This window comes from Ovis aries, chromosome 11 (assembly GCF_016772045.2).
Source record: "Ovis aries strain OAR_USU_Benz2616 breed Rambouillet chromosome 11, ARS-UI_Ramb_v3.0, whole genome shotgun sequence".
NCBI lineage: Eukaryota > Metazoa > Chordata > Mammalia > Artiodactyla > Bovidae > Ovis > Ovis aries.
The window spans coordinates 14682594-14695624 of record NC_056064.1 but is presented as its reverse complement, the minus strand read 5'-3'; the positions used below and the strand labels follow the sequence as shown (position 1 = coordinate 14695624).

The 13031-nt window shown below is 49.3% G+C and overlaps 1 protein-coding gene across 1 annotated transcript; it reads left to right on the top strand.

Moving 5' to 3' along the window:
- The first annotated feature begins 292 nt into the window (after positions 1 to 292).
- Positions 293 to 11903, top strand: FNDC8 (fibronectin type III domain containing 8). The gene is made up of 4 exons (XM_004012462.5): positions 293 to 501; positions 8645 to 9011; positions 10983 to 11219; positions 11751 to 11903. The coding sequence occupies exons 1-4, from the start codon at positions 293 to 295 to the stop codon at positions 11901 to 11903; spliced, it is 966 nt and encodes a 321-aa protein (XP_004012511.2).
- Positions 11904 to 13031: the final 1128 nt, after the last annotated feature.

The following is a 13031-nucleotide window of genomic DNA, read 5'->3' as shown; positions in this document are numbered from 1 at the left end:
TGAGATCTTCAGAGAAGAGCAGGGCTGCTGTAACCACGGAGCCTTAGCCCAAGTGGTGTCGTCGACTATTCTGGGGCTCTGCCCGCTCCTGACGTTGGCCCTGGGCTGCAGCAGCCCCCGGTCAGGGGGGAGCGTAGCCCCTAATTGTTACACTCTGTGATAATTATGAAGTCAGCTCATCGCACCCCCATCCCACCGCAACTAAGGGTGTGTCTGCTGCCTCCAGTTTCTCTCTGCTTCCTGTCAGCTTGGTTGTCCTGCATGGTGCCGGCTGCGGTCCCAAACAAACTCAATGGCATCAGAGACATTCTACAAAGTGGGAGATGGGGAGGAGGCCATGCTGAGGAAGGAAACCCTCAATGTCTTGAATGCGCTCAGTCAAATGCCGAAGACCTTTCCAAACCCCAAGTCAATGAACAGGACCGTCACGACCAAAGGCCTCCCACTTTCCTCGAGGGGCAGTTTGGTGAACTTCTTAGAGGAGGGTGCCATCAATCTACCGTAAGACACGAGTCTGGTCCTTTTCTGCTTTCTAAGGCCAGAGCTGGATGGGCGGAGGGGTTGAGGAGGTGGGGCGGGGGCGCCGCAGGGAAGAGGGTGTTGAAGAGGCGCCACTCCTTGACCTATCCCAGTCGAGACTCCCAGGGAGGAGCATGTAAGCAGGTTGCCTGTGGATTCCTAACCCCAAATCAGTTCTTGGAGACATGCCGGCCTCCAGCTCCGGGAAGCCTTCTGGGATTAACTGGAGATGGATTGGCGGTGCTCATCATCCTGTCTGGTCCTCACCATGAAGCCCCTCTCCTCTCGCCATGGTTCCTTTGCTCATGGAAAGGAGCCTGGTTATGTCCTCCCCCCAACCCCCAGGAGCCTGCCTGCCTTCAGACTGAGGTCTGTGTTCCTCCTCAGTGATCACGGGTTTCCTTCACTTCATTTCACAAAACTCTTTGGGCACCTACAAGGTACCTGGTCCAAGGTTAAGTTCTGGGAATGCAGAGCTGGAAAGCAGTCTCTACCTTCAAGGAGTTCCCAGCATGGGGTGTGTGTGTGTGTGTGTGTGTGTGTGTGTGTGTATGGTGGTTGGGGTGGGGGGCTGTCAGACAAGAATTGAGGCTATTACAGCATGGTCTGTGCTATGACAGGGACAACTGGAGGAAACAGAGGGGATTTAGTATAGTTTGGGAGGGGGTGAAGTTAAGGGAGGCTTCGTGGAGGAGGTGACTCTCAGAGGAAGGGAAGGAGTTAGCCAGTGGTGGGACAGAGGGGTGGGTTGACGTGGGCTGAGGGAACTGTCTGTCAGGAAGTTTCACGGGTATGTGACCTGTGCAGTTAAACACAGCCTGACACTTGGAAGGACCCTGTTTAGTTTAATGCTTGGATGTTACTGTTTTGAAGGTCTTAATGATTTCTGAAGAAGGGACCCCACAAATTATGTAGCTGGTCCTGATGACGTGAAAGGGGATACAGTGGTTACTCCCTTAGGTACCTGTCAGTAAATAGGTATGGCTAAAGTGGCAGATGCAAGTAGGAAACTTCCTGGTATAAGAAAGTCTTAGACTGGGAACCAAGTTTTAAGCCAAGTTCTACCACTTAGATATATGACCATAGACAAGTTCATTAAGCTCAGGGACCCTTGGTCCCCCATGTGTAAAACGAGACCAACACCATCCAGCAGGGCTGCTGTGACGACCACAAGGAGTTTTTCTCCAGCATGTAGCCCAATGCCTGGCTGCCCCTTCAGCACTGGTGTTTCCAACAAGTAAATCTTCAATAGAGATTCCTTGGGGCTTCCCGAGTGTTCCAGTAGCTAAGACTCCATGCTCCCAATGCAGAGGGGCCCGGGTGTGATCCCTAGTTGGGAAACTAGATCCCACATGCCACAGTAAGAGTCTGCAAGCTGCAATTAAAGACCCCGCATGCTGCAACTAAGACCTGGTGCCGCCAAATAAATAATTTTTTAAAAAATAATAAAAAAGTAAACTAGAGATTCCTAAGAGTTGACTCATTGGAAAACTCTCTGCTGCTGGAGGGATTGGGGGCAGGAGGAGAAGGGGACGACAGAGGATGAGATGGCTGGATGGCATCACCGACTCGATGGACGTGAGTTTGAGTGAACTCCGGGAGTTGTTAATGGACAGGGAGGCCTGGTGTGCCACAATTCACGGGGTCGCAAAGAGTCGGACACGTCTGAGCAACTGAACTGAACTCAACTGAAGGACAGTTTATGGACTTCCCAAGTGGCGCCAGTGGTAAAGAACCCACTTGCTAATGCAGAAGACATGAAAGATTCGTGTTCAATCTCTGGGTCAGAAAGATCCCCTCGAGAAGGACATGGCAACCCACTCCAGTATTCTTGACCAGAGAATCCTATGGAGAGAGGAGCCTGGGGGGCTATGGTCCTTAGAGTCACAAAGAGTTGGACACAACTGAAGCAACTTAGCACATAGCACAGGACAATCTATAGTATAACTGACATCCATACCCAGACTCTTGGGCCTATGAAGGGCCTTGGAGGGAGAGTCATCTATTTCAAGCGTCCACCAAGGGCTAGTATAGGAGGTTTGGGTTGATCAGGATTTTGCAGGAGGAGGTTGATGGGGCTGGGGCTCAGGGAGGAAAACTTTGGCCTTGATCAATCAACCTCAAAGCTGGAGGCTGGCCGGGTGTGAGGGATCTAGGGGTATGTGTGGGTCACTGGATCTGGCTAGAGCAGCCAGGGGAGGTGGGGAAGGAAGCAGGGGAGGGGAGCCAGAAAGCACCAGGGGCAGACAGGAGCTGTGTAGTATGGGGCCCAGGAGATCCAGCTTCTGGTTCCAGCTCTGCCATCGACTACCAGGGTGACCTCAGTCAAGGTGCTTGGTGTCCACAGGCCCTGTGGCCACTTTCTCTAGACAGGGCTCTTCCAGCTGAGGGCTGTGACCTATGAATGTGTCAGGAACTCATCTGAGTTGATGGAGACTAGTATTACAAAAATGAGCGAAATAGAATTTAAATTCCAGTGTACATCACACACACAGTAAGTATGGGTTTGAAAAACCAGTTAGTACTGGTTTGTGAAACATTTTAGTTTCATGTGTGTGTGTGTGTGTGTGTGTGTGTGTGTGTGTGTGCATACACTGGGGTTTCCCAGGTGGCGCTAGTGGTAAAGAACCCGCCTGCCAATGCAGAAGACATGAGACTCAGGTTCAATCTCCGGATCAGGAAGACCCCCTGGAGGGGTCGTGGTGATCCAATCCAGTATTCTTGCCCGGAGAATCCCATGGACAGAGCATCCTGGCAGGCTACAGTCCATGCGGTTACATGCATTCGTGTACTAGCTTGTCAAGAAATATGTATTTCTTTCTTTCAGTTCAGTTCAGTTCAGTTGCTCAGTCATGTCCGACTCTTTGCAATCCCATGGACTGCAGCACGCCAGGCCTCCCTGTCCATCACCAACTTCCGGAGTTTACCCAAACTCATGTCCATTGAGTTGGTGATGCCATCCAACCATCTCATCCTCTGTCGTCCCCTTCTCCTTCGACCTTCAATCTTTCCCAGCATCAGGGTCTTTTCCAATGAGTCAGCTCTTTGCATCAGGTGGCCAAAGTACTGGAGTTTCAGCTTCAACATCGGTCCTTCCAATGAACACCCAGGACTGATCTTTAGGATGGACTGGTCGGATCTCCTTGCAGTCCAAGGGACTCTCAAGAGTCTTCTCCAACACAACAGTTCAAAAGCATCAATTCTTCAGTGCTCAGGTTTCTTTACAGTACAACTCTCACATCCATACATGACCACTGGAAAAACCATAGCTTTGACTAGACGGACCTTTGTTGGCAAAGTAATGTCTCTGCTTTTGAATATGCTGTCGAGGTTGGTCATAACATTTTTTCCAAGGAGTAAGCGTCTTTTAATTTCATGGCTGCATTCACCATCTGCAGTGATTTTGGAGCCCCCCAAAATAAAGTCTGACACTGTTTCCACTGTTTCTCCATCTATTTGCCATGAAGTGATGGGACCGGATGCCGTGATCTTTGTTTTCTGAATGTTGACCTTTAAGCCAACTTTTTCACTCTCCTCTTTCACTTTCATCAAGAGGCTCTTTAGTTCTTCTTCACTTGGTGTCATCTGCATATCTGAGGTTATTGATATTTCTCCCAGCAATCTTGACTCCAGCTTGTGCTTCTTCCAGCCCAGCGTTTCACATGATGTACTCTGCATGGAAGTTAAATAAGCAGGGTGACAATATACAGCCTTGGCGTACTCCTTTTCCTATTTGGAACCAGTCTGTTGTTCCATGTCCAGTTCTAACTGTTGCTTCCTGACCTGCATACAGATTTCTCAAGAGGCAGGTCAGGTGGTCTGGTATCCCCATCTCTCTCAGAATTTTCCACAGTTTCTTGTGATCCACATAGTCAAAGGCTTTGGTATAGTCAATAAAACAGAAATAGATGTTTTTCTGGAACTCTCTTGCTTTTTCGATGATCCAGCAGATGTTGGCAATTTGATCTCTGGTTCCTCTGCCTTTTCTAAAACCTGCTTGAACATCTGGAAGTTCACGGTTCACGTATTGCTGAAGCCTGGCTTGGAGAATTTTGAGCATCACTTTACTAGCGTGTGAGATGAGTGCAATTGTGCAGTAGTTTGAGCATTCTTTGGCATTGCCTTTCTTTGGGATTGGAATGAAAACTGACCTTTTCCAGTCCTGTGGCCACTGCTGAGTTTTCCAAATTTGCTGGCAGTAAATACTGAGTGCAGCACTTTCACAGCATCATCTTTCAGGATTTGAAATAGCTCAGCTGGAATTCCATCACCTCCATTAACTTTGTTTGTAGTGATGCTTCCTAAGGCCCACTTGACTTCACATTCCAGGATGTCTGGCTCTAGGTGAGTGACCATACCATCATGATTATCTGGGTCGTGAAGATCTTTTTTGTACAGTTCTTCTGTGTATTCTTGCCACCTCTTCTTAATATCTTCTGCTTCTGTTAGATCCATACCATTTCTGTCCTTTATCGAGCCCATCTTTGCATGAAATGTTCCCTTGGTATCTCTAATTTTCTTGAAGAGATCTCTAGTCTTTCCCATTCTGTTGTTTTCCTCTATTTCTTTGCACTGATCACTGAGGAAGGCTTTCTTATCTCTCCTTGCTATTCTTTGGAACTCTGCATTCAAATGGGTATATCTTTCCTTTTCTCCTTTGCTTTTCACTTCTCTTCTTTCCACAGCTATTTGTAAGGCCTCCTGAGACAGCCATTTTGCCTTTTTGCATTTGTTTTCCATGGGGATGGTCTTGATCCCTGTCTCCTGTACAATGTCACGAACCTCCATCCATAAATCATCAGGCACTCTGTCTATCAGATCTAGTCCCTTAAATCTATTTCTCACTTCTACTGTATAATCATAAGGGATTTGATTTAGGTCATACATGAATGGTCTAGTGGTTTTCCCTACTTTCTTCAGTTTAAGTCTGAATTTGGCAATAAGGAGTTCATGATGTGAGCCACAGTCAGCTCCTGGTCTTGTTTTTGTTGACTGTATAGAGCTTCTCCATCTTTGGCTGCAAAGAATATAATCAATCTGATTTCGGTATTGACCATCTGGTGATGTCCATGTGTAGTCTTCTCTTGTGTTGTTGGAAGAGGGTGTTTGCTATGACCAGTGCGTTCTCTTGGCAAAACTCTATTAGTCTTTGCCCTGCTTCATTCCGCTTTCCAAGGCCAAATTTGCCTGTTACTCCAGGTGTTTCTTGACTTCCTACTTTTGCATTCCAGTCCCCTATAATGAAAAGGACATCTTTTGGGGGTGTTAGTTCTAGCAGGTCTTGTAGGTCTTCATAGAACCATTCAACTTCAGCTTCTTCAGCATTACTGGTCGGGGCATAGAATTGGATTACCGTGATATTGAATGGTTTGCCTTGGAGATGAATAGAGATCATTCTGTCGTTTTTGAGACTGCATCCAAGTACTGCATTTCAGACTCTTTTGTTGACCATGATGGCTACTCCATTTCTTCTAAGGGATTCTTGCCCACAGTAGTAGATGTAATGGTCATCTGAATTAAATTCACCCATTCCAGTCCATCTTAGTTTGCTGATTCCTAGAATGTCGACATTCACTCTTGCCATCTCGTTTGACCACTTCCAATTTGCCTTGATTCATGGACCTAACATTCCAGGTTCCTACGCAATATTGCTCTTTACAGCATCAGACCTTGCTTCCATCACCAGTCATATCCACAACTGGGTGCTGTTTTTGCTTTGGCTCCATCTCTTCATTCTTTCTGGAGTTGTTTCTCCACTGATCTCTAGTAGCACATTGGGCACCTACCGACCTGGGGAATTCATCATTCAGTGTCCTATCTTTTTGCCTTTTCATACTGTTCATGGGGTTCTCGAGGCAGGAATACTGAAGTGGTTTGCCATTCCCTTCTCCAGTGGACCACATTTTGTCAGAACTCTCCACCATGGCCCTACATGGCATGGCTCATGGTTACATTGAGTTAGACAAGGTTGTGGTCCATGTGATTAGATTGGTTAGTTTTCTGTGATTGTGGTTTTCAGTCTGTCTGCCCTCTGATGGAGAAGGATAAGAGACTTATGACAGCTTCCATGGGATAGACTGACTGAGGGGGATACTAGGTCTTGTTCTGATATGCGGGGCCATGTTCAGTAAACTTTTAATCCAATTTTCTTACCTTGAAAGTGAAAGTGAAGTAGCTCAGTCATGGCCAACTCTTTGCGACCCCATGGACTCTAGCCCACCAGGCTCCTCCTTCCATGGGATTCTCCAGGCAAGAATACTGGAGTGGGTTGCCACTTCCTTCTCCAGGGGATCTTCCCGACCCAGGGATTGAACCCTGGTCTCCCACATCGCAGGCAGATGCTTTAATCTGTGAGCCACCAAGGAAGCCTGAAAGTTAATTTTTTTGGATCCTGTACTTCATCAGCAAAAAATTTTAAAGAGTGGGGGAACATGGGCAAGGTTTTTTTTTGTAACAGCAAAGAATTGGTAACAATACAAATATCCATGTAACAGAACACCATACAACCGTTAAAATGACTGAACCAGAGCAGATTAATCTAAAAAATACAATGTTTTAAGTAAAATAACAGCCTAACTGCACATGAATATGTACTGACTGATGCCGTTTATTTATATAAAGTTTAAATTATGCAAAATAATAACATACACATCTAACCTATAAAAACACTTGGGGAATAATAAACACAAAATTTTAAATTTACTGCTCAGGCTGCCTCTGAGGGTGAGGATCAGGAGAGGGGTAGGGGAGCAGAGTACACAAGGGGCTTTAGCTACACTGATACAGCTTTAGTTCTGAGTTGGATAGAAGCTAAATGGAAGCTTAATATAATATGATCATTTTTTCCAGTTTTATTGAGACACAGTTGACATTTAACATTGCATTAAAGTATGCAACATCATTTGATAATTGTATGTATTGTGAAATCATTACCCCAATAAGCTTAGTTAACATCCATCACCACACAGTTACAAATATTTGTGTGTGAGATGAGCACTTTTAAGACCTAGTCTCTTAGGAACTTTCAAATATACAATGCAATATTGTTCATTATAGCCACCACTTTGTGCACTGGTGTGGTGGTGGTGGTTTAGTCACTAAGTCGTGTCACTTTGTACATTACTTCCCCATGAACATGTTATCCTTGATATCTTGAATGAGACTGAAATATTTTATAATTAAAAAAAAAAATTAGAGGACTTCCCTGGTGGCTTAGTGGTAAAGAATCTGCCTGCCAATGTAGGATACATGGGTTCAGTCCCTGGTCCTGGAAGATCCCACATGGCACAGAGCAGCTAGGCCCACGCACCACAGTTAATGAGCCTGTGCTGTAGAGCCCAGGAGCTGCAACTGCTGAAGCCTGCGCGCCCTAGATCCTGTGCTCCTCAAGAAGAGAAGCCACTGCACTGAGAAGCCGAGCTCCGCGACTAGAGCAGCCCCTGCTCTCTGCAACTATAGAAAGCCCGTGCGGCATTGAAGACCCAGAACAGCCTAAAATACATACATAAAGAAATAACTTAAAAAAAAAAGAAATAACTTAAAAAAAATTAGAATGGAAGAAAAGTTTTTGAGCATTCACCCCAATAAATATATGCTTATCTGTGCAGTTAATTTTACATGCTGTATATTAATACATATTGATAAGTGTCATAAAAATCTAAGTAAATAAATGTAATTACATATTAAACAACAGTAAGTAAATATTTAATAAAACTCATTATTTTTCTTTTAGATACTTTTAGATATTTTTCCATATCCCAGTAGATCGTTATGGTCATTCCCTGGGGTGTCTGCACCCTACCTTGGAGGAAGGACTTGGAGCTTTAGTGGTGTTTCTAAAACTGGTTCTCAGAACACTTGCATCAGAATCATCTGAGGATCTTATGAAAGATGCTTTAGCAGCTTCCCCAGTGCCATCCCAGCTGGGGACCAGGGACCAGGAATGTGCATTTTCCACTAGTAAGTGTCCCGGTGAGTGTGACCCACTGCTGCAGAGCAAGAATGTTCTGAGCGGCTCAAAAGCAGTTGAGGGCGTTGGTAAGTCCTGCTTGCCACTGGGAGCTTCCAGGCGGCAGGGGCTGGGGCAGCTGCCTCCATCTGTCTCCCCTCTCCCCTCCCCCTCCAGGAAGCACATGCCAGTGGAGGATTCCGAATGCAGCTCCGATGACACCAGCATCTCCCCCATGTCATCCACCTTGTTGAATCCCATCAAGTTGGCCGTGACCCAGCCCAACAGCAGCTTCTTTGCGGGCATGCTGGAGGGCGAGCTGAACAAACTCAGCCTCTCCTCGATAGCCAAGAGCACAGAGAAGGGGCACCTGGCCCTCTGCCCCCAGTCTAAGTCCCAGATGGCCCCTGGGGGCCTGCTGGACCTCGACAACCCTGAGGTGGACACGGACACGTCCTCAACGCCCTCGGAGTCCTCTGTGGTCTTGGATGTGCCGGAGGCGCCCTTCATCTGTGAACACACGGTCAGCGACTCCACAGCTGTGGTGCGTTTCCCCCCAGGTGCATCTGGTGAAGGCTTGATGCCCTCCTCCATCCCCCCCACATGCCCGGCACTGAGCTGAGCTCACTGGGGAGCCTGTGGATGCCTACTGCCTGCATCCTTAGCTCTAGTGCATGGGTTAGGAGAGAGGGCGTGTCTGTAAAGAACTCCAGCACAAGCTAGAGAAGGTTCAGTGCTGTAGGGAAAGTTCAAACCGAGTGCCACTGGGGATTCAGAGGGAAAGAAACGTTACTTCCAGCTGCAGGGAGTAAGCTTTGGTGGCGTTCAGTGACATTTGAGCTGGGACTTAAACATCTAGAGATGAGGAAAGGCATTCTGTGCAGGGCTGACACTAGCAAAGGACGTGGGAGGAAACATCCACGTCCTAATTCAGGGTTGCTCACACTTTCCGGCACCTGCAGATCTGATCATCATGTTACCAAGAAGATTCCTCATTCCTCAAGGTTCTGACTCAGTAGGTCTGGGGTGGGGCCTGAGACTCTGCATTGCTAACACATTCCCAGTAGGTGCTGATGGCCCACGGACCACATGCTGAGTAGCGTTGTTCTGGATACAGGAAGGGAACAGCAGGAGGGGGTCATTTTCCAGAGGTCCTGTAATGTTAGGCTGCTGCTGCTGCTCCTAAGTCGCGTCAATCGTGTCCGACTCTGTGTGACCCCATAGACAGCAGCTCCTCTGTCCCCGGGATTCTCCAGGCAAGAACACTGGAGTGGGTTGCCATTTCCTTCTCCCGTACATAAAAGTGAAAAGCGAAAGTGAAGTCGCTCAGTCATGTCTGACTCAGTGACCCCATGGACTGCAGCCTACCAGGCTCCTCCATCCATGGGATTTCCCAGGCAAGAATACTGGAGTGGGGTGCCATTGCCTTCTCCGAATGTTAGGCTACTGTATGGATTTTAAGCAAAGAGGACTAGCTCTGTGCAAAGTTTTCTATCAGGTGAGAGATGTGATATGAGTTACATATTCGAAAATACCGTCTGGTGGCTCAGATAGTAGAGAGTCAGCTTGCAATGCAGGAGACCGGGTTTGACCCCTGAGTCGGAAAGATCCCCTGGAGAAGGAAATGGCACCCCACTCCAGTACCCTTGCCTGGAAAATCCCATGGACGGAGGAGCCTGGTGGACTACAGTCCATGTGGTCGCCAAGAGTCGGACGTGACTGAGTGACTTCACTTACTTTGGAAGATAAACCTGGAAGGACCATTGTTGGATAGGCCAGCACAGCGTTTCTCAAAGTGTGGTCCCCAGACCACCAGTAGCATCTGTATCATATGGCAACTTGTAAGAAATTTAAATCCTTGCTTTCCCCACCCTCCTGATTGGGCCTGCTGAATCAAACTGGGCACAGGGGCCAGCGGTCCTTGTTTTAGCAAGTCCTCTGGGGTATTCTGATGCATACCAAAGTTTGAGAACAACCAGCTTAGATGGAGGAGAAACTGGAAATGGGAGACAAGGCAAGTGGCAGCAGGGCCAGGAACCTGCAGTGTTAGAAAAGCCCTCTGCAGTCCTTAGCCTGGCTTGGCAGCCACGGCGGTAGTACAAAGTGGACTCAGGAGCTCCTGATCTGAACCTTGACTCCGGTACTTAACTGCTGTGTGGCTGCAGGCCAGGCACTTGCTCTCTCTGAACTTGTAACCCCATCTGCAATGAGTGAGGTGGACGAGATGATTGCTAAGGTCCCTTTCAACGGACACACAGTCTATAGAGTATGGAGTTGAGGGTACCCTCTGAGGTTGGTGCGGCTGCGGTTGGAGAATGGCTCAGGCTTTGGGCTAGTGGGGCCTCATCTAACGTGAGGTGGGCCTACCATCCTCGGACACACATGCCTCAGCTCCAGCGGGAGCAGGGATGGGAATGGGGTCTTCTGACGCACATTGCAGAGGGGCTGGTTGCATGGTGAGGGGAGGCCAGGCCAGGCCAGGTCTGAGGAAGGCTTGGGGATTCTCTCCTTCTAGATTTCCTGGACCTACGCCCCTGGCAAGCAGCAGGTCAGCTTCTACCAGGTCCTGTTACAGGAGGTGGTCAGGAAAAACAGCGGTGAGATGCCCAAGGCAAAGAACCGCCCCTGGATCTTCAATAAGATCCTGGGCACCACCGTCAAGCTGATGGAGCTGAAGCCGAACACGAGTTACTGCCTCACCGTCCGCGCAGCTAACACCGCTGGGGTGGGGACATGGTGCAAGCCCTACAAAGTGAGCCCTGGGAGAAGAGGGGCCCGAGGGTCAGGGGCCCTAGAGGTTGGGAACACTCCTGTACCACCAGGACCTCTCCTCCTGCTGGGTTTCCCTCTCCCTGGGCAGATAAGCCTCAGTTCCAGGCTGTTCTCCTTGGAGAGGGTTAAGGAGTAAGTCACTTTGGGGCCCCCTGGAAACTGACCTGTTCATTCATCCCTAATGTGTGTCTCTCAAAGCCAGTGGCTTCTGGATTCTTCACCTTAGGTATCAATGATTGTGAGTGGGTTGGGAAGTCAAGGGCACCAAGGGAAAAACAGAGGGAAGAGGCTAACAGGGGGCAAAGCAGGGAAGAGCCTGGGGATGGCAGGGCAGGCCCGAGTAGACACTGCTGAGCTTGGAAACAGCACACAACCGGGGAGAAACAGATGTCAGTGAGTAGGTTGGAGGGCACTCGGGGACCCCATTTCACAGACGAGAGGTGGCAGTGTGGAAGAGGTGAGGTCAGGGTCAGCTCTGCCAAGGAGTTCTGAGGACTTTGGTTTCTTTCAGTTTGCAACCGTGGCCACTGACTTGAACAGCTTCCCCGAGAACAACCCCATCCAGATTACCGTGCAGCGCAAGGAGCCCCAGCGGAAGACCGTGTCCCTCGGGCTGGAGGACATGCGCAGGCTCGAAGATCTGGAACACCTCTTTCCCTACTAAGGGGGAGGGCCCCAGGAAGCCCCTCACCCACCTTCGGCTTCGGCCCAGGGCCCTCAGCAGTCAGAACCACGAGATGTACCACCAGCCCTTAGCCAGGGAACCACCAACCACCCTGCTGGTCCCAGGCCTGGGGCCGAGGTTAGAGGGGAGCTCTGCTCACCCGGAGCCTCTGCAGGCCAGGCCAGATCAGCCTCCACTGCCCGTAGCTGCTAGGCTTCCTTCCCCAGATCTGGGCTGGTCCAGGTCCCTCATTAAAACCTGCAGGTCACCCAGCACCCTGAGATTCTGCTTCGTGCCAGTGACGGCCTCAGCTGGGCCGCGGCCCCTCACCCTTCTGGCTTCTGCCAGGACCGAGAGTCCAGGTAGGTCAAGGGGACATGGGGTCATGAGATGCCATCAACCTTTCCCCGTGAGAGAAAGAGATGGTCCCCAAAGACTGCAGCGCTCGCCAGGAAAAACAGTGATGCTGGACAGAGGCAGTGACAGCCTGCACACTGTCAGCCCGACTTGAGCTCAGGGGGACATGGGGCAAAGTGCCCGAGCTCTGATGGGAGGGTTTAATCCCTTCTGTTTCACTTCGGCTCTTCCTGGATGTGACGGCTCAGACAAACCACGTACGCTTCTGGGGCTGGATTTCCTCGTCAAAAGTACGGGGATGTGGGACTTCCCTGGCTTCCAGTGGTTAAGATGCTGCACAGATGCCTTACAGTGCAAGGCGTGAGGGTTCAATCCCTGGTCAGGGAACTAGATCCCACATGCTGTGTGCCGTGGCCAGAAAGAAAAGGTTGGGGCAGGGGGCGGTGACAGCACAGAAACCTGCTTTACTTGGCTTTAGCCAGCATTTCCCAAGCAGTTGACGACAAAATGCCCCTCCCCTCCTATGTGAATTACATTCATCACGTGTCCAAGGAATACTAAGGAAGGCTAGAAACCTATTTGGCTCTTTGTTTCTTCACATCTGTACCCCGCCCTGGGGATGTGGCATGGTCCTTCCAGGCACTGCTGCAGGGTCACTGTGAGGCTCAAGTGAGAGCCCAGCAGCAGGGAGCCTGGCACAGAGTGGGACCTCAGAGCCCGTTGCCTCCCTTCACCCCACACGCAGTCCCACTGCAGAGACCAGGCAGGTGG

What these genes read in the sequence shown, in the direction of transcription:
- FNDC8 (XM_004012462.5), top strand. Translation starts at nt 293, where the DNA reads ATGGCATCAGAGACATTCTACAAAGTGGGAGATGGGGAGGAGGCCATG. An exon ending in GAGGGTGCCATCAATCTACC is followed by an intron (nt 502 to 8,644) that starts GTAAGACACGAG and finishes CTCCCCCTCCAG; the next exon opens with GAAGCACATGCCAGTGGAGG. An exon ending in TCAGCGACTCCACAGCTGTG is followed by an intron (nt 9,012 to 10,982) that starts GTGCGTTTCCCC and finishes CTCTCCTTCTAG; the next exon opens with ATTTCCTGGACCTACGCCCC.